This window comes from Cotesia glomerata, unplaced genomic scaffold (genome assembly GCF_020080835.1).
Source record: "Cotesia glomerata isolate CgM1 unplaced genomic scaffold, MPM_Cglom_v2.3 scaffold_43, whole genome shotgun sequence".
Taxonomy (NCBI): Eukaryota; Metazoa; Arthropoda; class Insecta; order Hymenoptera; family Braconidae; genus Cotesia; species Cotesia glomerata.
The window spans coordinates 28,957-53,336 of record NW_025404050.1 but is presented as its reverse complement, the minus strand read 5'-3'; the positions used below and the strand labels follow the sequence as shown (position 1 = coordinate 53,336).

General features: G+C 33.3%; 5 protein-coding genes across 6 annotated transcripts; 2 read left to right on the top strand and 3 right to left on the bottom strand.

Moving 5' to 3' along the window:
* Positions 1–137: 137 nt before the first annotated feature.
* On the top strand, positions 138–8,671 carry LOC123274568 (nucleoprotein TPR). Its single transcript, XM_044742252.1, has 3 exons — positions 138–502; positions 1,339–8,217; positions 8,329–8,671. The coding sequence occupies exons 1-3, from the start codon at positions 331–333 to the stop codon at positions 8,448–8,450; spliced, it is 7,173 nt and encodes a 2,390-aa protein (XP_044598187.1). The 5' UTR covers positions 138–330; the 3' UTR covers positions 8,451–8,671.
* A 331-nt stretch (positions 8,672–9,002) lies between these two features.
* LOC123274573 lies at positions 9,003–10,752 on the bottom strand. Its single transcript, XM_044742256.1, has one exon. The coding sequence runs from the start codon at positions 10,483–10,485 to the stop codon at positions 9,970–9,972; it is 516 nt and encodes a 171-aa protein (XP_044598191.1). The 5' UTR covers positions 10,486–10,752; the 3' UTR covers positions 9,003–9,969.
* Positions 10,753–13,782: 3,030 nt separating this feature from the next.
* On the bottom strand, positions 13,783–16,931 carry LOC123274559 (dynein axonemal assembly factor 4-like). The gene is made up of 8 exons (XM_044742233.1): positions 16,753–16,931; positions 16,442–16,679; positions 16,175–16,373; positions 15,952–16,091; positions 15,598–15,881; positions 15,416–15,516; positions 14,803–14,956; positions 13,783–14,115 (listed from the first exon to the last, which is right to left on the bottom strand). The coding sequence occupies exons 1-8, from the start codon at positions 16,873–16,875 to the stop codon at positions 13,909–13,911; spliced, it is 1,446 nt and encodes a 481-aa protein (XP_044598168.1). The 5' UTR covers positions 16,876–16,931; the 3' UTR covers positions 13,783–13,908.
* Positions 16,932–18,936: 2,005 nt separating this feature from the next.
* Positions 18,937–20,294, top strand: LOC123274561. The gene is made up of 3 exons (XM_044742235.1): positions 18,937–19,201; positions 19,543–19,824; positions 19,917–20,294. Exons 1-3 carry the CDS (start codon positions 19,024–19,026, stop codon positions 20,159–20,161), a joined length of 705 nt encoding a protein of 234 aa, XP_044598170.1. The 5' UTR covers positions 18,937–19,023; the 3' UTR covers positions 20,162–20,294.
* A 657-nt stretch (positions 20,295–20,951) lies between these two features.
* Positions 20,952–24,363, bottom strand: LOC123274564 (YTH domain-containing protein 1). Of its 2 annotated transcripts, none has more exons than XM_044742247.1 (5): positions 23,971–24,363; positions 22,453–22,932; positions 22,162–22,378; positions 21,563–22,029; positions 20,952–21,471 (listed from the first exon to the last, which is right to left on the bottom strand). In XM_044742247.1, exons 2-5 carry the CDS (start codon positions 22,794–22,796, stop codon positions 21,135–21,137), a joined length of 1,365 nt encoding a protein of 454 aa, XP_044598182.1. In that variant the 5' UTR covers positions 22,797–22,932; positions 23,971–24,363; the 3' UTR covers positions 20,952–21,134. The 2 variants fall into 2 exon arrangements, with proteins under 2 accessions (XP_044598182.1, XP_044598181.1); XM_044742246.1 differs by lacking the exon at positions 23,971–24,363 and adding an exon at positions 23,256–23,474.
* Positions 24,364–24,380: the final 17 nt, after the last annotated feature.

The following is a 24,380-nucleotide window of genomic DNA, read 5'->3' as shown; positions in this document are numbered from 1 at the left end:
CTATAACTAGAAAACACATGTTTGTTAGAACAGCGATTGATAATAATTGTAATAGATGGCGTTAGATGTTGATTATTTTTTTTATATACCACATGAAAGTGAGGTAGAGGTAAGATAGAGGTAGACAGAATTAAAAACGAAACTACACACGCTTTATATATTATATTGTGCTTCCATTCACCATTTTCTTTCGCACACAAGGGAGAAAGTACCGGTTTTAAAAATCCGGCATTTAAGTATTCTAACAATTATTTAATTAATTAGTTAATTTATATAAGTAAATTAATATAGCATTAACTCGTACATTAATACAAAAAATACTCTGGGAAAATGGAACAGTCTGAGGATAGTGATTGTGATGTGCTGAAAAAAATTTTAACCGAGGATGAGTTAACCCAAGTTTCTGATACAGTCGCCAACAAGCTTAGGAAGTATTTCAATGAACATTTTGAAGAATACATTACGGCCAAAGCCGTTTTTCAACACAGCAAACAAAGTCTTGGTAATTCATTTTATTTTTTTCTACTTGATTTAATATTTTATTATATTACATATTATTATTGAAATAGTTCATTAAAATGACGCCATTGTAAATAGCAAATTATTATTTTGGCGGCAAATGAATGGTAGAAAAAGAAAAAAACATCAAATAATTTTTGTTTAATATTAAATATTTGACAAGAAAAAATAATAATATTTAAAAAATTGCAGTTTTTCTTTTTATTTTAATTTTATCATATTTTTCAATCGAAAAGTATGTTTATTTATTTATTATTTATATTCAATATCTTGTGCATAGATTCATACTGAGTCATCAGATTTAGTCGTATTGAAAATAAATAATCAATTTGATGTAAAAAGCAAAGCAAAAATTATTGTTATAAATTACTGATTATACACAAAAAAAAATTTACTTGAATCAAGTAAATAATTTTGAAGAACTTCATATGCTTGATTTACATAAAAAAGTTCTTAAACTAAGAAATTCTTCTTGGTTTAAGTAAATTTTACTTAATTCAAAAATTTTTGGTCTTGATTCGAGACGACAAAACTCTTCAAAATTATTTTCTTGGTTCAAGAATTTTTCTCTTGAATCAAGTTAATTTTTTTTCCGTGTAGTTATAAGTAACAAATTATTGTTGAAAGATCTGATTAATTTGAAATAAAATAATCAATATAAATAATTAATTATACAAAAAGTATTGAAATTTTATTAATTTATGTTTAAAGAAAATTCAACATATTTTGGTTAATTCACATTGTTTTTTTTTTTTGTAATCATATTCAATAATATTTCATTAATATGAATTAATTTTAATTTTTAATTTAATTTTTCAGAAAAGAAACTTGAGAAACTACAAAAAGATTTCAAAGAACGTGAATTAGATTTAGAAGAACACAAAGGGAAGCTAGAACTAACTGAGAATCACGTAAACGAATTACAATTGAAACTCGACGAAGCGAAAAATGAGATTTACAAACTACAAGAAAATGTTAAACGGTTGCAAAAAGAAACATCAGAATTTCGTCGTCAACGTGACGAGGCAGTTGATGAACGTAACACGTTGCAGATGCAGGTGGAACGTCGTGATCACGAGGTAGAGAGACTGCACACTGAAGTAACATCGTTGTCCAGCCAATTACAGGCCGCCGTAACGGCGAAATGTCAAGCGATTGCCGAAGCTGAAGAAATTCGTAGCCGTGAAATGAATCTCGAGTACAAAGAAAAGCGACTTGATCAAGAGAGAACACTGACTGCGCAACAGATCAGTGCTTTGGAAATTGAATTGTCCAAAAGATCGATGGAGTTGCAAGCTACACGTGCCGAAGCATCTTCACGGGCTCTTCTGACTGATACGCGTCTCGCACAACGTGACGAAGAACTCAGAATATGCAATGAAACCTTGACGCAGCTGCGTGAAGCTAATTCAACCCTCCAGAGACGCTGTGATGAGCTGAACCAAAAAGTCGAAGATCAACGGTCCCACGAGTTGTCGATGCATTCGTCGTACCGCGAGGAAATTGGTGCCCAGACTCGACTTGCTGATTTGTACAAGGGTATGGCTGATGAAGCTAATTCAAAGGCTGAAGAATTCACTAACGCAGTGAAAGAGCTCCAGGATCTGTTAGAGCAAGCTACAGAGCAGTATGGAGCCCTCGAGACCGAATGTGGACAGCAGAAGATTAATTACGAAGAATTGATAAGTCAAAAAGATGAAAAAATTGCTGAGATGACAAAAGAATTGGAACAAGCTAATGAGCTTCTTAAAAGTATCAAACAAGAACGATTAGATCAGGCCGTTGAACAATTAGCGCCAACTGCTGCTACTACGAGTCGTATTTTGAAGAAGGGTTCGAGTTTAACTCAGATATACACATCGCTTGTAGATACTGTTAATGAATTGACTCTCGAACGTGAAGAAAACGAAAGACTTAAATCCCAGATGGATGTTATTCTTCGGGAATTAGAAGAGCGAGCGCCAATACTTCAACAACAGAGAGAAGAATACTCAGTAGCTTTGTCAAATGTGGCAACTCTCACGAATCAACTAGACGAATTGTTAGCACAGAATAATCAGATGCAAGAGAGTCATGATGAAGCTAAACGTATCGCCAAGCATTTGACTCGTGAGAATCAAAAGTTGAAGACTGAGTTGTCTGATTTAGCAAGACAGGTCTGTTTCTTGTTGAAAGAAGTTCAAGAAAGCCGAACTGGTAATACAGTTCCCATAAACATGGACAGTTCAATGGATGCAGATTTAGCCTCCTCAGATTTAATTAGTAAAAAGCTGGTGACTTTTAAGGACATTGAAGAGCTACAAGAGACTAATCAAAAACTCTTAGCTGTTGTTCGGACATTGTCATCAAGACAAGAAGAGATTGAGCGTGCAACTGATGATGTTGCTAGCGGGGAAGTTAAGGAGAAACTTGACAGATATGCTGAACAAATTGCGGAAATGCAGGCCTCACAAGAGCGTCAAACTAAGATGGTTGAAAGTCTGATGAGACAAAAAGATATGTACAAGTCTATGTACCAACAAGCATTGAATAAGACTGGCAAGGAAATTGATAATGAGGAAGAAGAACCTATGGAACAAGAAGAGAAAAATACCTGTGAAGGAGAAGTTGCCGATAAAAACAAGAAAATTGTTGAAGAAAACAAAGACAAAATCAAAGCGTTAGAGAGTAAATTGGCTGAGACAGAGATTAAGTTGAAACAGACTTCTGATGAGTATGAAATTTATAAAAAAGAAAAGGCTGCGCATGAACGAATGTTGGGTGAGGAGATTGAGCGGCTGAGAAAGGAGGCGGAGATTAATTCTACGCGTTGCTGTCGGCTTAAAGTGCAGCTTGATTCATCCCAAGAGCGTTTCAATTTATTACAGGCGAATGTTGCAACCTATAAGTCGCAGATTAAATCATTAGAAGAGAGATGTGCCAATTATAGTACGACTATCGCCAAACATGAACAGAGTATTATTATGTTAAAAGATGACGCTATGTCTTCTCAAACACGCTTGTCTCGTGCTGAAGTTCAATTGGAGACTGTGAAACAAGAGCGACAATTACTACGTGATTCTGAATCACGCTTGTTAAAAGAGCGTGAGATGTTACATCGTGAAAGACAGACCAATGCATTACTTAAAGCTGACGTCGAGTCGATCAAGGCAAGTTTGGAACGTGTGCAAGCTGAAGGTCAGCTGAGAACTGAAATGAGACTGGATGACTCGATTCGTGAGTGTGCTGCGTTACGTCGCCGTTTACAAGAAGAGCAAGATCGCTTCAGAGAGTTAACTTCTCATTTGGAAAAACAGTTGGCTACTGCTCAGGAGAGACTGGCTGAAGAACAAAGTCAGGGTGAACGTCTACGCAGTGATTTGGAGACAGCTCGCACAGCGCAAACAACCGCTGAAAAACGGGCAGATGAACTGGAAGCCAAATTGAGAGAAACAATCACTCAATCTCGGGCTAAGCCGATTACCGGCGATGAGAATTTAGCCAAGAGATTACAGGAGCTAGAGATGCAATTGGCAAGTGCTAATGCAGAAATCAGATCGCTTACGGAACAACTGAAGACTGCTCGGCAACAGAATCAGCAGTATGGAGATATTGCCGACAGTACAGAAGCGCAATTGAAAGATATGACAACTCAGTATGAAAAACAGAAGCGTGAATTGGAAACAGCACTCGAAGCATCGCGGAACGCAGTTTTGGTATTGGAAAAGAAAGTTGCGAGCTTGGAGAGTGAATTAACTCAGGCACAGAGTGGACAACAGGTCACTGATGCCGAGTTGAAAGAGAAACTCGCAGTAGCTGAAGCCAAACTTGAAGAATTGGACGAAGTTAAGGGAGAATTAGAGTTAATGAAAAGCGACTTGTTGAATGCGTCTCAAGCTGCCAAGGAAGCTGAAGAGAAGTACGCTCGGGAGATGCAACTTCATTCGGCAGACCTTCAAGCTCTGGCGAAACTTCGCGCTGATTCTGCAAATGTCTCGAAGACTATAGATGAATTGACTCGTGCTAAGAATGTAGCAGTTGAAGCACTCGAGGCCGAACGCTTGGCGTGTCATGAACGCGAACAAAAGCTTCAAAATGATATAGAAGAAATGCAAAAGAGAATTGAAGACCTTGATGCCCAAAATTCACTACTGCATAACCAAGTCCAGGAGCTGAGTGATCGAACAGCCATTATGCAGAGTAACAGGTCTTCTTTGGGAGGACAAGAGTCTATGGACACTAGCTTAGACTCGAGCGCGATGAATCGAAGTTTAACGGGCGTTGAAGAGGATTCCAAGTCAGCTGAGCAGTTATTGAGAGTTATGAAGTATCTGAGACGCGAAAAAGATCTCGCGATGACTAAATTGGATGTTTTGAAGGCTGAAAACTTTAGGCTTAAATCTCAAGCCGAAGTTGCTGAGAAACGACTCAAGGAAAGTGAAATTTTGCTGAGTAATCAACGAGAGCAGTCTGAAATCGAGGTTGTAACGACATATAAGCATGCAGACTTATTGCGCAAAGTTGAAACACTTAACGCCATTGCGGATTCAAACAGAATTCTCCGTGAAGAACGCGACTCTTTGCTTGCTAAGGTCGCAGAATTGGGTAATCAGGTAGCAACTTTATCCGAAGAAGTAGTACCACTCCGAGAAAAGGCTCGAGATCTTGCTGGTAAGAACGAAGCGATGATTCAGGAGAACTCTAGCCTGAAGAACGAAGCTACACGTTGGAGACAGCGTGCAAACACTCTCGTGGAACGTGCGAACAAAGCGAGTCCTGAAGATTGGAGAAGACTTCAGACGGAACGAGAAAATCTCAGCAAATTGTTGACCTCCGAGCGTGAGACTCATGCAAAACGTATGGAAGAGTTCAATGCGTTGAAGACTGAGAAAACTAAGTTGGAAGAAAAAATTGCCCAACTGCAAAAGCAAATTCAGAGTCAAAGTGAACAATTATTGAAGGTTACAGAGGAAGCACGACAGCTCAGTCAAGATTACAGTCAAGCTATTGAAGATTCAGCGACTTTCAAAAAAGATCTCGATCAACTTCAGAAAGAATTGGGAGATAAAGAAGCTGTGCTGGTTGATGTCAAAAACAAAGAAATTCAAATTCGTAAAATTGCCAAGAAATACAAGACTCAGTATGAAGAGCTTGCGAAGACCATGGAAGAAGAAAAAACAAAAGCAGATGAAAATCAAGCGGCAGCCAGTGGAGAAGTGTCTGTTTCCGAAGAGCGCGAGAATCAGTTGCGTGAAGAAGGTCGTGAAGAGTTACGTAGACAGAACCAAGAATTGACGGCGAAAATAGAGGAACTGACCCAACAAATCACTGCCGTTCAAGCTGAAGCTGAATCTTTGAAAGCAGAAATCGAGGCTATGAACAAAGCGAGTTTTGACAAGGAGGAAAGAACTAAACAGTTGCTAAAAAACGCACGTACAAGAATTGTAATGTTGACAGATTCAAATAAAAAGTGCGAGAAGGAACTTAATGAGTTAAAAATGAAATGTGAGTCGGCCAGCAGTGATTCAGATCCGAATGAACATGATGCCAGACTTGCTGCACTGAAATCACAGTTGGAAGGACGTATTACGCGATTGGAACATGAAAAAGCAGAAGCCAATTCCGAAAAAGAGACACTTCTTCAGCGAGTTGGTCAACTTCAGAGACAGTTGGCTGCTGGAGTCAGTGGAGTTAATGTTACTGAACCACCTACTGCAAACATAAAACCAATGTCTGCGCGTGCTGAAACTCCTTTGGCCAGCATTCGTCCCATGAGCGTTGTCGTTCAATCTCGTACAGCTGCAGTTTTACCAACAACCGCGAATAACCCAGTACTTGTCGCCCCTCAACAACAGCAACAAGTCGTTCATACTACAGAGACCAGTTCGCCTACTAGCAGCCACACCGACTATCAACCTGCAAGCACAAGTAGTTCCGTCCAACAGCCGTCTAATTTACGCCAGCTTGCAGTCCAGCCTCAGCTAAGCGAATCTGCGGAATCTACACAGCGGGAAGAACCAGAGAATATCGAGAATATTAATCAGCAACAGCCTCAGCAGCAGGCTCAACAACAACAGCCATGTCAGGCTCAACAACCTCAGTCTCAGGCTCAGCAGCCACAAGACCAGCAGCAACAGCAACAGCAGCCTCAAACTGTTGCTTTGGTGAGTCCAAGAGTCGAGCAGCAGCAACAGCAACAACAGTCTCAGCAGACAAGTAGCGAGCAGCAACAGACCATTGCAAGCAGCTCAACACCGTCTGTGAGTACATCTCAGGCTTCCAGTGGACACAAGCGACCTCGAGGACTAGACACTTGTGCTTCCGGGTCAGGCGTTGTTGAAGGAACTGAGCACAGTAGGTCCGAGCAATCGCCAAGTCCTAAAGTTAAGAGAATTCGTACGCAAGAACTGGCTTCAACTGCGACTACCAGCGGTTCTGATGTCGAGTATCAAGTACCGACTTCCAGTCAACGAGATCAAGATGAAGAAGGCGAGGAAGGTTGTATCGTCGTAGTAGATTGTGATGAAGGCGAGGGTGGTAGTCATCATCAAGCTCAGGAGGAAGAAGAGTTTGATAACGATCCGTATGAAGAAATGGAGGAGGAAGAAGAAGACGAGGATGAGGAAGAAGAAGAAGAAATGCCCTACGGAGTTGAAGCTGAAGTTGAAGGTGACAACAATGAAGTGGAAATTATTTTAGAAGATGATTCTAGAAATGTTGAAGTACCTAGACAAGCACAGCCAACTATTCCAACTAGTCAGCCTCCGCAGCAACAGTCTGAAGCCATCAGTAGTGCTGGACCAACAGGAGAACCTTCAACCTTTGTATCGAGATCATCTCGCGGTATTGCGCCGATGCCAAGGCAACAGCAGCACTTTTTACTCCCACAGCAGGGTTATGAAGACGGTGGAGACGATAGTATCGTTCCTAGTACTCCAACTCTTTTTGTACCACGTCGTGGTGACGGTTTTGGTGAAGCTGTCAGCTCACCCCAGGTTCCTCAAGGTCGATTTACTTTCGGTGATTCGGCACCGTCATCAACACCGACACTGGCTACTCCTACTGCCACTAATGTGAGGACGATGTTCGCACCTTCAGGCTCTGGAGTCGCTCAGGTGGTTCAAGAAGGAATGGATGACACGAGAATGGACTTGACGCAACTGGAAGACGGAGGAACTGGACGCAGTGTACCAACAACGCCACTTCAGGTATCGCCAGCTGCAGAATTGCCTCCTTCGACTAGTGGACAATCTGAGGAACAAGAAGCTCCGGTTTCTGGCACTCCGGTGACAGCCCCGAGTGATGCGATGGAAACTACTCCAGTGCCGAGTATTAGAGTAACTGATCAGGAGAGTGAACAGATGGAAGCGGTTCCGGGGTCGAGTACTGTGACGACAAATGATGGAGTGAGCTCAGAAAGCGACCAACAGGCTGCTGAAATTGCAGCTTCTGCTACCGTTGGTAATGTTGATGATGATTCCATTGATGTGCCTGCCGACGAAGAAGACACCGAAGAAGAAGGTCGGGAAGCTGAAGCCAGTCCTTCTATTAATACAAGACAGAGGTCCATTGCAGCAGCTGCCGCTGCATCTGGTACTCCGGCTTCTGGTACTGCTGATGCACGCGGTTCACCTGCCAGGAGATCTAACAGGACATTTCGTACCGGTCGCGCTGGAAGACCTACACCAATCATCTGGGACAATAGTCAAGGAGCTATAGGTTAGTGTATTTATTAATCAATCATTAACTACATTTTATTATTATTAATAATTTTTCTTTCTACTGAAATTGTATTGCTCATTTTATTTATTTATTAATTTACTTTTATAGGTCAGTCAAATCGAGGTCATCCAGGAGGGATAAGGGGAGTCAACAATGAAGTAGCACGTGGTCGTGGCTCTCGTGGCCGACGTAGTATGCGTCCCACCAAGTACGGTTATCCTCGTTATTAAATAACTAATTAACAAACTAAGAACATCTTTTCAAGCTCAACGAAAAGGTTAAAAATACTGAAGAATCTACAGTACGATACGTATTTATAATTATGATTAACGAAATATTTAGATAAAATATAAATATATATATATATTTTTTTTTTTTTTTTTTAACTGTTATCTTGACGAGTTCGTACAAATAGTAATTGTCATTTAAACAACCAGAGTAAATTTATGTTTAAATTTATTTTAAAACAAACATTTATGTAATAGTGTGGATCATTCCAAAAATTCCATAAAATTAATATGTTAATATTAATTAACTGATTTTTTATATTAATAATATTAAAAAAATTTTTTTTTTTATGTATTAAAGTTCATGTGCGGATATGTAAGATAACTTGCTGTGTTTCAAGAAATAAACCTTATGTATATAAATAATACAAGAGTAATTTATTTATAAACAATTTTAATTTACTACCACTTATAGATTTTATAATTTATTACTGATAAGTATTATTAATTGTAAGTCAAAGGAATGACCAATAAATTAATGTCAACTCGCAATAATCAGGTTTGTAACTTAATAATTTTATTAATGTTTTTTGTTTATTCTTGAAGTTATAAATTATTTATAAATAGTCAGTAAAAATACAACTTGGAAATACACTTGCAGAAGCGCGATAGTGATAATGATGATGGAGATGAAGATAAATAATGATACAACTTGAAGTTTTGAATTTACATTGCTGGCAAGGCATTGAAGGCAAACATCCAAATTATAAAATGAAACATGACAGTATAACAGGTACATTTCATTTCATTACATCGAGTATTGAATTATTAATTTACTATTCATTAAAAAAACTAAATTAATAATTTATAATATCACATTACTTTTCATACAGTTAATTTACAAAATAATTAATATAAAGCGTATTTCTTTTCAGAGCTTCCCACGTCGCACATGCTCAAGTGGCGTTAATTCGTGTACAAACAAAAAAATTACTAACCGGTATCATCGTAATAATTTAATCTATTTGATATAATAATCAAAAACGGCGACATGAGGGCGTCAATGCGATCTATTTGGGCTTATTGCCAAACATTTTATTGCATACATACATACATACATACATTTATATGTATATGTATAGATAAATCTATGTATAATTTTGTATCACCCGTGGTACATAATAAAATATCCTGGTATTTATGTTGAACCGTCATCTGAAAGTGATTCTTCTTTACACTTACACTATTCATTTACTGTTATACTAGTAAGCAGTAAAAATTATTTACAGGCATACACAGACACCCACAAAATGTCTCACGATTTTATAAATATTATATATCTACAAAGGTATTATAAATACTTGTAAGAAATATCAAGACTAATATTAAACTTTCAATAGTAATAAATAAATTAAAAAGTCAGATTATCACAGACATAAGAATGTAATTTTTGTAATCAGCATTATAATTAATTAGTTAATTATCACTGATTACCCTAATTTTATTTGAATAAATTCCAGATTTAAGACACAACAGTAATCTTCGGTCTTCGGGTTTCCAGAGTCTCTCTTTGGGTTCGATTAGCCGGCTCGCAGCTACAATTGTGATGTTGCTCAACGGAGATCCGTTTGTGCGAGGTCTTTTTAGTATCAACGCTCCGGAACTGAACATCGAATTCCTCGAAGTAGACTGAACCTTCTGCGGGCATGCAGACCAGCTCAGGAGAAGGGCAACAACCGGAATGTTCATCACAGCGACGTACCACCAGGTAAGATGGGTGATTTGGTGCTTCTTGAGAATGTAACAAACCTTGACTGTCCATCAAATCTTTCAGGTGATAAGCACGCGGTTGGGGTTCCGTACAAATAAATTTTCTGGCGCGTTCTACCGCGGGAAGCCGCAGAGCTGACCGGGGTGAGCTGCCTGAGGTACGATTCTTCCGCGTAGTTGACTGGTTACTCTGAGTCTCTTGAATCTTACACAAAATCGTGGTAATTAAAATAATCACCCGGAGAACTTTTATGATATTTTTAGCCATTTTTTCTCACAGCACTGTTTGTTTGTAGAAACTTTTTCACCAGTACGTGAAGGCTGTCGATAGAAGTCGTTGCAAAATGAAGCGTGGAGTTGACTCTCGACTGAGAGCTTCTTTCTGGTTGATCGAGTATTTATACATTCGCGTTCAAGCGTCCCTTACCTCATACGTCGCACACTTATGTACATGCTGATGCAGAAACATCTCCATGCTCGTGCTTATCTTCGTTTGATTGATTGTTAATTTTTTTTTTTATTTACCCATTCACCTCACTTTTTTTTTTATTGTTACGGTGAATATTTATCTCGAAATCAAACTTGAGATCGTCATTGCGGTTTTTAAGTTTCCCATTTTATTATTAGCATTCTTATTATTTATTAACCATCAATATACATCAACCCTTGTTATTAATGATTATAATTAGCAAATGCTAGTAAATAGAAATATATATGAAATTTTTTGAAAAATTAATTTTTTTTTCTCATTGAAAATTAGTAATTAATAATTACAATTTTTTAACTTGTGATTAAATTTTTTTTTATGAAGCTTGTTTGTAGATAAAAAATTATTTAAGTGATAGAGTATTTAGTTGTTATTTTTAAAATAACTATTTCTCACTTTATGTGACTAAAAAAATTGTTGTAATCAATTTAAATTTCTAAAATAATTTTAAAATAATTAAGAACAAAAGTAATGATGAATTTTAAGTGAATTCATGATATATTATTCTATGAAGTCTATTGTTATCAAAAACTAAAATAATTCCATTGAATTATTGAATTTTTAATTGTTTCCATTTATAGACTGCGATAATAAATTTTTTAACGAGAATAGAAAGTTTTATGGAAAACAAACTGGACTGTCATATGCGATCATACAGTACCTACGTCATTGGGAATTCCCGTAGTAATATCAAGGATACATTGAACTTGTCCCTTTTACGTCACCTGAATCTTCAACGTCCGATGTTTTTTCCAATATCATAACTTTTTCACATAAACCTTAAATCCAATTATCCTGTACGTACTGTACGTTAAAATTTAGTTATGACGAATCAATTAACGGTCACATTAGATGAGTGATCAAATTGACGTCAAACCTTTTGTGCGTGTTATCAGAGCGATGATGACTCTACAGGAAGTTACAGATTCTATCAGGAAATATTTTAGTTACGAGGTGACTTTGAAGCTTAAATATTCGATCATTTGCTCTATTAGGGCACTCATTATTTCTTCCTCGAGTGAGTCATTTTTATTTCACACCTCTGGTATCACGTAATCTCCGTTGATTGAGGAAAATTGTTTGCTACAGTTTTATAATCATTACGTAGCTCTCACGTGTAATTTATTACATTGAGACGATTAATTAGTATTCCATCATTTACTTCTATTTTTAGATTAGATGGAAGACAGAAGAAGTAAGTGAATTCTTTATTTACCATTTTTAAATGATGTAACTGATTGTCTTTATTATGATAAATTAAAAAGACTAAAAAATTGAAATTTCGTAGAATAAAATTTATTATTCTACTTATAAAAAATTAGGTAAGTGTATTTTGTATCTCATAAACGCTTTAAAAAAAAACCTAATTTTTAGATTTTTAATAGAAAGAATATACATACAACACGCTCTTAATAGGATTGCCAATTGATAAATTAGTAGTCTGATGCTGTGTGCTTAAGAATGCTAGCAATGGCAATTATGAATGATGATTCATCATCAAGGGATTGGGCTATCAAATTTAAACGAGATGATAAAGCCAGACTATGTGATAGACGATCTAATGTGTGTCAATATGCGAGTTCTATGACGTCAGCTGTGGAGTCGCTTTCAGATTCTGTAAATGTGTAATATTTTGTTAAAAATTTTAACGGTATATTGGAAACATTGACTTTTTCATAATTCTATAAATTAAGGTAAAAGACCCAGTTATTGACACTTGCAATTTTATTTAAATTAAATAAAACAAATCGACTCTAATAAATTAATAAATATAATTTTTTAATTATAAATTTTAAGATAATTGGTTTTTTGAGAATATTTTAGTTTTTTAATTAGATTAAAATTGCAAGTGTCAATCAACTAGGCCAGTGTCAATAACTGGGTCTTTTACCTTATATAATCTAATTTTTTTTTTATAGATTACAAATAATTGATAATTATTCTGTCGATTTATTAATTAAAATGATATCAAATTTATTAATCAGAAAATTAAAAATAATTTATATCCGAAAAAAAAAGTTTACCGTTGGAATGCAGAGGACCAAAATAATTACTATAATCTTTTACGTTCCGGGAATTTTTCTTCGCCACCAGCAGCTGACGTAAAAAAATAAAACGCCTGAGGATTCGTGTAATGATGAAAGAAATCAAATAAGAGGAGGTACAAATGTGTTAAGCTGTTGACGAGTAATAATAATTTGAAAGGGTTGTCGTTAAGGTGGACTCTTTTTTCACTGGACCAGAAATGTGAATGGACGGTCTTCGTGTATATACATATATAAATACAAGCGGGATTGTTGATTGTGTTGTATACATTTCGTGTACATATAGCGATGAATTGGAGAAGCTGTGGTTGAAAGGATTCAGCATCGCAACGGTCAACGTTGGTGTCTCGGTTGGCGATTCGTGAAATAAAGAGTCTCTCGTTTTCACTTGAGTAGTATACGAGCGTTTAGTCACGAACGAGATTTTGAGTCAGACAGTCTGGTGATTCTAAAGAGAAGAAATTTTATTAACAGTGTTATTCAATTTTTAATTTTTATTATTATTAATAATCAATTATGATGATATTATATCTAATTTTGATCTTTGGAGTTTTGGGCTGTCAATCAAAAATAAATCACAAGTAAGATAATTTTAATTTTTTGTAATTCATTGTGCTATTAATTTATAATGTCTGGTATTAATTTGATTCATTTTTTTATTATTAAGGGACAGCAGTTTTTTGAATCATGTACAACTGGTTCATCAATTCAGATGTTCATTACCTCAACCAAGAGCGGTGCGGATCGAAGAACTTTTATCAGTAGGCCCCAGTCGTGATGAAATATTCTACCCGTTTTCAACAGTTTTGGCTCGTTGTGAAGGTGCTGGCTGTTGTCCCCAAGAAAACCAAGTGTGTGGACCGATTCAGACCCGGAATGTAAGCTTAGTATTTATGGTCAAGCATCGAATTGATCAGCAGCGAGACCGACATCACGAAATAATTCACGCCGTGGAACATGTCAAATGTGCATGTGTTGATAAAGACAAGGAACCTTTTCAAAATTTCTAAAAAAAATTTCTACTAGTATTTTTAATTGACGATTATAACTTTTAAATTATAATTAATTCAACATTTCAAGTAAAATGTTTTTATATTTATAACTTGTGATAGTTTAAAGAAAAATTATATAATATGTTTTTCGCATGTTATTATTGTACTTAATTGGCGAGGTCAAAGAATTTTCTTGCCACTTCTAAATCACGTTTAATAGTATCGTTGTCGGGAGATAATTTAAGGGCTGCCTCTAATTCTGGAATCCCGTGCTGAGGTGCCGATAATTTACAGAGGGCCGCACCAAAACGTGCATGACACCGGGCTCGTGATTCACGGTTACCTTCGCACTTTGGTTCCATTAGTTCTAAAGCCTGTTTAAATTATTATTATATTAATAAATAATATTATTTTTTTTTTATGAAAAAATTTTAATAAGGAATGTAAAAAATATACGAAATAAAGATCTTTTTAACCGGATTAATTGTGATAAAATTTCTCGAAAATTAATCATACTTATTAGTAATAACTATTAACTTTGGGAATAATTAAAAAGGTTATTGGTCCAGTAAATAAAGAACAAGGATTCAAATTAAATAATTTTCATTGACTAGACTAGTCACTATATAATAATTATTAATAACTTTTGCAAACTATCTGACAGAGTCAATAAAATAAATTAATATGAAATCTTCAAAATTTATTACTAATAGAAATAAATATCGTAGGTCAAAATAGTATATTACACACCTAGGGAAGTAAAGTAAGATATGTCTCAGATCACATGTAATTGTTGGCCGAGGCGAAGCCGAGGTCAACAAACATGTGATCTGAGGCTTTCTTATTTACTTCCCGAGGAGTGTATACTATTTTTTTGTCCGACGAAGGCGGAAAGCGGCAACTTAGTTTAGCGCAGCGGGACGAAAGTTGCCACTTTCCGCCCGGAGGGCAAAAAAAACTTGTTTTAAATGTTCATCAATGCTTTAAAAAAGTAGTTCTGATTTAAAAAAGCTCCCTTAACATAATAAATCTAAGTAGAAAAAATAACAGTATAATAATACCTTGGAGCAATCTTCTGCACATCTTTGATAATTAGCCAAAGCGTATTGAGCTGCTGCTCTATTTGCATAAAGACTTGCCATCTTGTCACTTAGTTTAATACCATGAGTGTATGCACTTATTGCTGCTAAATAGTTGCCGACCTTGAAAAATTCACTACAGAAAAAAATATAAAATTCAAATGATTCATAGAATAGGCGATAATTTAATATGCATAATAATTACTAGTTTCCTACTATCAATCATTGATATAAGAACTCAATTACATAATTTTTAAACTGTAGTAAAATTTATTGTTATTTTATAATTATTATATTTATTATTGAGTAGTGCAAGGTATTAATTAATAAATTAAAGTTCGTCCCATTTAAAAACTACTTTTGTTTAATTTATAAATATTTTTTGCTAATAAAAATCAGCATGATTTTTATGAATTTATGCTATAAGGTAAAAGCCCCAATAGATGATCACGTACCAGTATATGATCACTCCATGTATTTGTATATCTATATTCATAAATGTAGGTATACAAATACATGGAGTGATCATATACTGGTACATGATCATCTATTGGGGCTTTTACCTTACATGAATATTAAAAAGATTAAAACGTACTCTCCTTTATCTTTAAGCCACTGCGGGTTTTGTTCTTCAGGTCTTAAATCTTCAGAAGCAAATCCAAATTTTCTTCGTGCTTCAGCTTGTTTTTCAAGCCACTAAAAAATATTGAACTTATATCTTCAAAATTAAAAAAAAAAATAAAATGAAATCTTTATCACTCATCTGACTCATCTTACTTCTTTTTCTTGTAAGTGATAACTTTCTCTAGCGGGAGTTGGAAACACACGTTCCGAGAATGTTACAGTGATCCTACCAGATTGCCTCGGAGCAGGAATACTTACGTCAGTCTTGTCAAAGATGTTTTTTTTATTACTAATACGATAGTTCCCAGATAGAAGTTTATCAATAATTTCTTTTCCTCGTTTAGTATCAGCTTCTCGCTCTCTGTACGACGTATCAAGGATGACTGATTGCATTACTGGACTCGGTGACCTCTCAGTTGGAGGGGATCCCAGGAAAGCTGGATTTTGAATGATTTATTAAATATTATGGTTATTAATTCTATTGAGCTACTGAGTTAATGATCTTACCACCAAAAGGTTTTATTTTTTCAGCAGCTGGAGTAGTTTCTTCTTCGGTTTCGTTATCAACAGTTTCTATTGCTTTCGGAGATTGGGATTCAGTCGACCGGGAATCATCAGATTCGCTTTTGAACCACTTAAGTGGGGCTCTGTAAAAATGTTAAGAATTATATCCCATTGACTTTTTCTAAGTAAAAATAAAAAATAAAGTATTGAAAATAACGATAATTACTTGTAAGACTTCCTGTTTTCTTGTAGTACTGCTTTCTCATTACAAAGAATTGGTTTCTCTGCATTTTTCCGCCAATTTTCAAACTCATCCATAGCTTCTCTTCTATGAGAGTCTCGAACCTCTTGAATTTTATTGTGTACCTTCGACTCGAGTTTTATTTGTTCCTTCACCGCTTGTCGATCCAGTTCTCGATACTTTGCTGGAAATAATTATCAAGTAAACAAAAAATTTTAAATAACAAAGTTAATCTAAATATTTAAAACAAACTTTTTTTCTCATTTTGACGTTTCTCAGCCGACAAACGAGCATGTTCCAGAGCTTGATTTCGATACTCGCGTTTTTGTTCTTTACTTAAATTATTTTCAATAAGACTCGGCCAGTCTGTATCTATCTCGCTCTTTTTTAGGATCAGTACAGCCTGTGATTCTGACAAAGTACACTGGCTTTCTTCCTCAATTATACTTTTCCATAAAAATAACTCCAGTATAAAAGGCGGGTAGCTCATCTGTAAATAATTTATTTTATTAAAAAAAAATCTTAATAAATTTATATATTTTTAAGTAAATTTAAATACTGACTTTTACGTAGTTGTCAATCGCAAAAACATTAACATCTTTGGGACTACCTCTAATTGGCACTGATATTATTATTTCTTCGGCTGTTTGCCGCCAAGTGTAATCGGTTACTATTATAGATGGCATTTTTATCGTTAATTAATTAAATTAATAAATTAATTTTACTTATCAGAGAAGTACAACAACTTTATTTATTATTTATATAAATTTCTAGTTTACGAGCATGAAGTTATCGATCAAACATTACATTAAAAGTTTCGATAGGTTATATATATTCGTTAAATGCATCTAGTTTAATATTAAATGATTTTATTATTTTTAATTTGTCGTAAAATGCTTATATTGAATAAATCTATTTATTTATTTTGTTTACATATTTTGGCCCGAGACTTGACGTGCAAAATTATATGTTTGTATAATTGCGTCGTAAAATAGTACTCCGTAGTTTTTTCGATAGAGCATAAATCCTGGATATAGAAAATTGTTAACAAAAAATTGGTTGTTTTTTTTAAAACCACCGGAGTGAAACCGCTGACAAAATTTCGTCACGCAATTTAAACATGTAAATAAAAACTTTAATGAAATGAGAAAAATGTGCGATTAATTATCATAAAATAATCTATTGTGCGAACTTTAAATGTAATTTTTATAAATTTTGTACGATAATTTGTTAGATCAGATAAAAATAGAAGATTTTATTTAAAATTTGAAATAATGTACGAGATAAATCGAGTTACTGTGAAAAACCCAATTACATGTAATTGCAATGCATTGTCTAATATTTAGGTCTTAGATTAGATTAGTTTAAATTTATTGTTTTAGAGAAATATATATATTCTCTTTTATGTAGAAAAATTTATTTGAGTAGCAAATACCAATAAAAACTTATCACAATCTATTACAACTTCAGTGTATTCATAATAACTAATTAGTAAATTGTAAATTTTCAAATCTTTATAGATATTCATTGAAATTTTTCATTTTTATCAATGATACTGGAATTTACAAGCATCTGTCAGTTTTGTGGATTTTTATAACAATTAAATTTTAATAAAAAAATTCCACATCTATAAATTTAAACAAATTAAAAGTGCAATTTATTGAAAAGTATTTTTTCTTTATAATCGATTTATCATAAAAGAAAAAAATTATCAGATGGCTGCTGATTTCAGTATCATTTTTTATCAACAATTTTATTCCAAAATAAATCTTGTTCTTTATTTTGATAAATTTAAATTTAAAGTTAAATATTGATGTCATTTTACTTTAGTAAAAATAAACAGATAGTCAAAAGTAAACAGATAGTAAAAACTAACAAATTAAAGTACATTAAAAAATTTATAAATTTATAATTTAGAAAATTATGGTTTTTTTATTTAAAAACTTTTTTAACTTTAAATCGATCTCTTATTTTGTTGATCGAACATTCAAAATCCTCTAGACAAAGAAAACTATTAGAGTAAAAAAAAAATAAATGTTGGGATAAAGAAACTCCAAAATTTATTAGGTTTTTTCTGGTGTAATAAAAAGTGTCATTTTTCTTATAAATCACGATTTTTTGTCTTAAAAACATAAGGCCTGGAAAATATAAAAGTTTTTATTACGCTTACATTTTAAAAGCAGTTTTTGAAAAACATCTGTTGACTTTATTATATGTATATAGCGTGAGAATAATTTTTGAATCGTGTTAATGATTTGACATTGAAGTTTGAATTATTTTTTTGTAAACAATTCACTTGAATTTAAGGAACCCGGATTCAATTAGGAGATTTTTGATACATAGATTAATTAATAAATCTGGAAAATAAACTTATATTTATTTACATATCTAACACATTACTTAAATTATATTTTTTTACGTCTAAGTATATGTTAATACTTCTGATAGCCATAAAAGTTCTTGAAAATAAAAATTATCGATAACCATAAAGATTTTAAATAAAATATTATTTTTATAGTGACTCTTATCTTGAGAATAGTCTAAAAAAACCCACAAAATGTTTACATTAGAAAAAAAAAAAAAAAAAAAAAAAAAACTTTCTACTATTATATCAAGTTCTATAATATTATACAAATGTTCCTTTTAAGTGGGATTTAGAGAAATAGAAAAAAAACATTTTCAAGGGTCTTTGCTTCGTCCCCTCTCTTCATACCGACAAACTGTATAAAATATCGGCGTGAGCTTCCTCAATTACCAGATCGAGTTGTTCCTCCAAACAGAAGGCTTCTTGAATTATTGTTTGATAATAATTTTGTCCGCGTTATAAAGTGAAAATGAAAATTCAAGCAATCGTTTTTTTGAGTTTCATCGCATTTTGTGTAGAGGGTCGACGTACCGCTACTCATATTGCAAACCCGCCAGTTCCAGATTCTGTTCGTCGGTATTTGGCACCAGAACTTGATTGCTTGTTAGATCGCCAACCCTGCAACAGTAATACTGAAATTACTAAACGTAAGTTATAAAATTCAAAAATTTTTAATGATACTGAAATTAGCAGACATTTAAAAATTCTTGAAATTCTTAAAAAAAATCGATTATTATAAAAAAAAAAATATTTAAAAAAACTCGCAATTATAATTTTTTAAAATTTCTACATGTCGAATTTTTTTGCTAAATTTTTTTCATTATAATTTAATTGTTATAAAAAATTGCTAGATTTATGCTAAATTCAGTATCAAAATTTTTTATGCATTAGAAAAATTATTTTTAACTAAAAATTATCGTTTTTTCTTGTATATTGTTTACTTTAAATTTAAAAATCGTTCATTATATTTTTTTTTTGTATATTACAGATGCTTTTCCCAGCTATTTACAAGGCAACACGAGTCATTTCCACATTAACCAGAGAATCAGAGTAAATGCAGTCTTCCGTAACATTAAAGAATTTTACCCTAATGAGTGGAGAACTATCAAATCAAATTATGAAAGAACATTAGATGCAAGGCAAAAATCAGAATTGGACAACGCTTTGACTCAACAAGTTTTAGCTGATTACCCAGTTGATGATTTGACAAGAGAAATCATGAGATGTTTCCTCGAAGATCAATGCAACTTAATAGTTCCTAATTTAAAAAGTAAGTTCATTTATAATTTTCTTTAACCTATCATTATTACTTATTTTTACTCGTAATAAAATTTATGTGACTGATTATTTTTTTGCTTACAGTCAAGATGTACGAAATGGCTGCATATGGTCGGTGTTCCGAATGCACAGATTCCACTATGGAATGGTTGTTTAACATTCAAAATAAGTTAGAACAAGATCAGTCTAATAACTTTGCGAGAGCCATAGTTGTCAAAGAACGTACGTTCGAGAAAATTACTCAAGAAAAACGCATTTTCGAATGTCTGCAATATCCATCACAAACTGCTATTGATTGTATCCAAGCTATTCTTTTACCAGCAGTATAAGTTTGCTTTTTATTTTTTATTCAGAAGTTTACTCGTTACCAATATAAATAAATTTTTTTTTATATTTTGTTTGCAATTGATAAAATGTTTTTTACGTGCGTGTTATAGACAATCTAGTTTTTATTTTTTAGCTATAAATAATAAATTTTGTATCAGATTTTACGAAATAAATAAAACTTTAATCTAAAATAATTTAATAATCTTTGTTATCAAACCTTACTTTAATTAAAATTATTGGCTACTGATTTTATTTTGTCTTAATAACAAACTGATATCAATAATAAATGTAAATATAGTAGAGAATTAACAGGTGGAATAAATTTCCCAAAAATGATAAATTTGCATTAGAGCATCATTATTTATTACACCAATTGGTATATAATCTATTTTTAATTAATAATTATTTTAACTCCACACAAGGCGTTATTACAGAGTATGACGTTACAATATAAAATACAAAAAATAAAAATTATTTTTTCTTTTAATATTATTACAACCAGATAAACATTCAATCGGAAAAAAAGCTTTTAAAATAATTTCATTTTAAGCTTACTATATCACGGCAGTACTACATAATAAAAATTCAAGGTAAAAAAAATTTTTACAACTTTTTGCTTAATTAGGAAAAGAAATACCTTCAGTATTATAAATTGCTGCTTCATATCTAAAACTATAAAAGTTAAAAAATATTTACTGTAGCTTCATTAAAATTACGTTGTCAACAAATAAATTTTTTGTGTAGTTGTTGATTTTCACAGAAAAATATAAAAATGATATGAACAGAGTTTGTGGATTTATAATTTTACAATTCTAATTATATTTTAATATTTAACTTAAGATTAATACCTGATTTTTAATAAATATCAGGTTGATTCTATTATCAAGCATAGTTATTATTGTTATTATTAGTATTATTATTCTTATATATTAACTTAAACAATAAGCAGTAGGAGATGCGTTATTAGTAACGAATTTATCTACGCTCTCGATGTCTATGATGATGATCACGAGATGATCGATGGTCGTTGTGACGACTGTGATGACGACTGCTGGATGTTCTCCACAAAAATTCATCGACGCTGCGTTCGTAACTGCGTTTGTCAATAGTCGAACTTGGAGGGTTGTAAAGCGGTAGACCATCGTAATAACGTGGTGGTGGTGGTGGTGGAGGTGGTGGAGGTAAAGCATCGTAAGGGTGAGAACTCGAGTATGGTGGCAACGGCGGCAATTGATGTTGCATTGTTCTCATATAATTTGCTACGTATGCTTCAGCAGCTGCTGCCATTCCTAAGCCTGATGGTCTGTATCCTCTGCAAGTGAATAACATATAAATATAAAGTAGCAGATAAAAAAAAAAATATTAGTTAGTGAGTTAATTCATTTTATAAAAATTTTACGAACTTAGAATAAGGAGAGTCACGATTGAACCAGTTCGGATAGCGGTGATTGTAATCTCCTCGGTCTGGGCCATATCCACTTCTAGCGAGCGAAGCAAGACGTGATCTTGAAGTTAAAAAAAGTCGTCGTCCGCCACGGGCATTTCCACGAGTACGTAAAAACCGCGTTGTCATCACAGGACGACCATTACGGATTCTACGAGGCGATTTAACAACATTTTTAGCTGCTTCCTTAGCCTTGCGTAATATCGGAGTCATTTCGATGCCCTCGTCTTCTGGAAAAAGTCTGCAGAGTTCTTCAGCGATACGTGGTTCTATTTCCTGGCCATCTCGGCCTATTTTTACTTGTTTCCCATCATTCCAAGGATTGTAAAGATGAAGAGTCGACGTAAATGGTAATTCTTTTCTGCACACCCAGTCTACTTCGAATACGCCGCCAAGGGCTTTTGCTGACAATCCTGGTGGTAATACCTAAAAGAATTATTGTATAACTATGCGAAAGATTCATTTATAATAAATATAAATCTTTTAATTGTAAAGCATTAAAAAATTATATCCGGTCGAAATTAAAGGAAGTAGAGTCTTTATTTCCCAAATTTTTACCCATTGTATTGATGGACAATCTCTCCGAGATTCAGTACTGAGTCTCGCGAAACCAGCAAATTTACCCGATTCTTTAACTGAAAAAATCAACAAAACATTTCTTGCTTCCTTGTAAGCTTGATTGAGATTGGCTTCATTCTGTGGTAGCGTACTCCACACTCCCTTAGCTTTAGACAGAGTAACATTCTCTGCATTATTAGATTTTATAATAAAAAATCTAGACAAAAATAACAAAAATTAAAAAATCAATCCATTTATAAATACCTAGCATTATCTTAGAAAAATAACTACCTGGCATCTCTAAACAAGTAATTAAGTTTAGTAATATAATCATAATTTTTGGTAGTTGCTTTACTATCCTTAGATCTTGCGCGTTTGCTCTCTGGACTCGACGACTTGGAATCTCTAGAGTGCTTACGCTTGCCTCGGCTTCGCCGGTTCCGTTTATTATCCCCCCGGGAAGACTTTGTGGACACAGAACTGATACTGGGCTGGCTCGAGTCTGAGTCCGAGGAACTCGACGATACCTCGCTTCGTGTGTCATAAGTCTCGTCAGCTCCAATCTTCAATTCATCCCCAATATCATTTTCTCCGCTGCTCAGATTCAAGTTATCTCCGTCGTGGGTGTTGTCCATCTTTAACAACTCAGTTTATATCAAACAGTGATATTTAATTCAATTCCAATAGCAGAAGTGTCCACTGATTACAGATCCTGATTTATCTGCATCAATTTCTCAACCAGGCCTTATATCAGCTGCTGATAAATGCACTCTGTAAATAAATATTTTAAAAAACATGAAATATTTCATTATATACTCAACACCATCAATTATATTTTGTAAAGTTATTTGATCATATCGCATAGCTAATAATTATTTTTATTCAATATCTGCATTACTAAGTATTTATTATTATTGATTAATGATAAATATTATTATGAATGTGTTATAACTTTTGATAAAAAATAATAATATTAATTTAGCAGCAATTCCATTATAATTATTAATAATGTTAATTATTTTTTGTTATGTACAAAAATACTTGGTGATTTTAATAAAATAAAATCATTTGTAAAAAGTAATGATGTTCCATACTTCTGACAGGGTTTTAATAGTTCCATACTATTCACTAAATAAGTGCACCATAGCTGCTGATTTATAAGACTACTTGATATTATAAACATATTTATTATTATTATTATTATTATTCAAGGCCACTTGCGTGGTGAGCCACGTTACGTATTTTTTTTATCGATGCAGTTCAAAATAAAATATTATCATATCATATACTCTTTTTTTTACATGTTATATTCATATATATATATATATTAATATATATAATAAAACAACACTAAGTCCTCTTAAAGCTTTGAATAATTGTAAAATGTAATTAATTATTTTATAAATGATATTTTGTTGCAAATCTAATCAAGTCTTTAATTCTAATTAAGTAAATTCCTAACAAAAGTTCATAAGTGCTAATTCGAGGGATTTCTGGGTCTTTAGTTATTTATAATTATCAAATTATCAATGTAATTTTATAATAGATCTTTCATAAATATTTCAATAAGATGATCTGGCTATCTTGGACACCACTTGATAAATCCGCGTCCTTCTTCCTGCATATATTTAATTTAATTTCTCCTTTTTTATTATATTTATTAAAAATTTTTCGTTCAATCAAAATATACAACAATGACAGTAGAATAAGTTCGTGCTTTGTTCGCAAACAATAACAACAACATAAGTCCAGTAACTGAGAACGAAGCCTCTTTTTATATGATGTGGCTTCTTGCCCTCTCACACTTACGTTTACACTTCTATTCTGTAAGTACGTTCTTTTTTTTTTTTTTTTTAATTATTTTCTTCACTACTAAAAACTACCACTTTCCACCTCACCAACTTAGCGTTTCCCGAGAGATTATTGCTACCATCCAACAAACGAAAAATGCTATTGCAACACGTATTTTATAATACTCATTATTCGTGATCACTACCGATGACTCCAATAATCTATAAACTTATTTTGTGAGATTTAACGATTTATTTATTAGATAAACAAAATATTAATTGATTCAAATTTGTCAAATTTTGTTTTAATTATAGAAATGTCGAAAATTATCATGAATTTATTTCTTTAGTTCACTCCACTATTGTCTTGATAAACCAGAATGAGCCAGAAAGCGAGAGAGAAGCATCTTCGATGATGCATAATATGTC

What these genes read in the sequence shown, in the direction of transcription:
- LOC123274559 (XM_044742233.1), bottom strand. Translation starts at nt 16,875, where the DNA reads ATGCCATCTATAATAGTAACCGATTACACTTGGCGGCAAACAGCCGAA. An exon ending in ACGTCAAAATGAGAAAAAAA is followed by an intron (nt 16,374 to 16,441) that starts GTTTGTTTTAAA and finishes AATTATTTCCAG; the next exon opens with CAAAGTATCGAGAACTGGAT. An exon ending in AAAAATAAAACCTTTTGGTG is followed by an intron (nt 15,882 to 15,951) that starts GTAAGATCATTA and finishes TTCAAAATCCAG; the next exon opens with CTTTCCTGGGATCCCCTCCA.
- LOC123274561 (XM_044742235.1), top strand. Translation starts at nt 19,024, where the DNA reads ATGAAAATTCAAGCAATCGTTTTTTTGAGTTTCATCGCATTTTGTGTA. An exon ending in TAATACTGAAATTACTAAAC is followed by an intron (nt 19,202 to 19,542) that starts GTAAGTTATAAA and finishes TGTATATTACAG; the next exon opens with ATGCTTTTCCCAGCTATTTA. An exon ending in AATAGTTCCTAATTTAAAAA is followed by an intron (nt 19,825 to 19,916) that starts GTAAGTTCATTT and finishes TTTTGCTTACAG; the next exon opens with TCAAGATGTACGAAATGGCT.
- LOC123274573 (XM_044742256.1), bottom strand. Translation starts at nt 10,485, where the DNA reads ATGGCTAAAAATATCATAAAAGTTCTCCGGGTGATTATTTTAATTACC.
- LOC123274568 (XM_044742252.1), top strand. Translation starts at nt 331, where the DNA reads ATGGAACAGTCTGAGGATAGTGATTGTGATGTGCTGAAAAAAATTTTA. An exon ending in ACACAGCAAACAAAGTCTTG is followed by an intron (nt 503 to 1,338) that starts GTAATTCATTTT and finishes TTAATTTTTCAG; the next exon opens with AAAAGAAACTTGAGAAACTA. An exon ending in CAATAGTCAAGGAGCTATAG is followed by an intron (nt 8,218 to 8,328) that starts GTTAGTGTATTT and finishes TTACTTTTATAG; the next exon opens with GTCAGTCAAATCGAGGTCAT.
- LOC123274564 (XM_044742247.1), bottom strand. Translation starts at nt 22,796, where the DNA reads ATGGACAACACCCACGACGGAGATAACTTGAATCTGAGCAGCGGAGAA. An exon ending in ATTGTCCATCAATACAATGG is followed by an intron (nt 22,030 to 22,161) that starts GTAAAAATTTGG and finishes TAATTCTTTTAG; the next exon opens with GTATTACCACCAGGATTGTC. An exon ending in CGTGACTCTCCTTATTCTAA is followed by an intron (nt 21,472 to 21,562) that starts GTTCGTAAAATT and finishes ATTCACTTGCAG; the next exon opens with AGGATACAGACCATCAGGCT.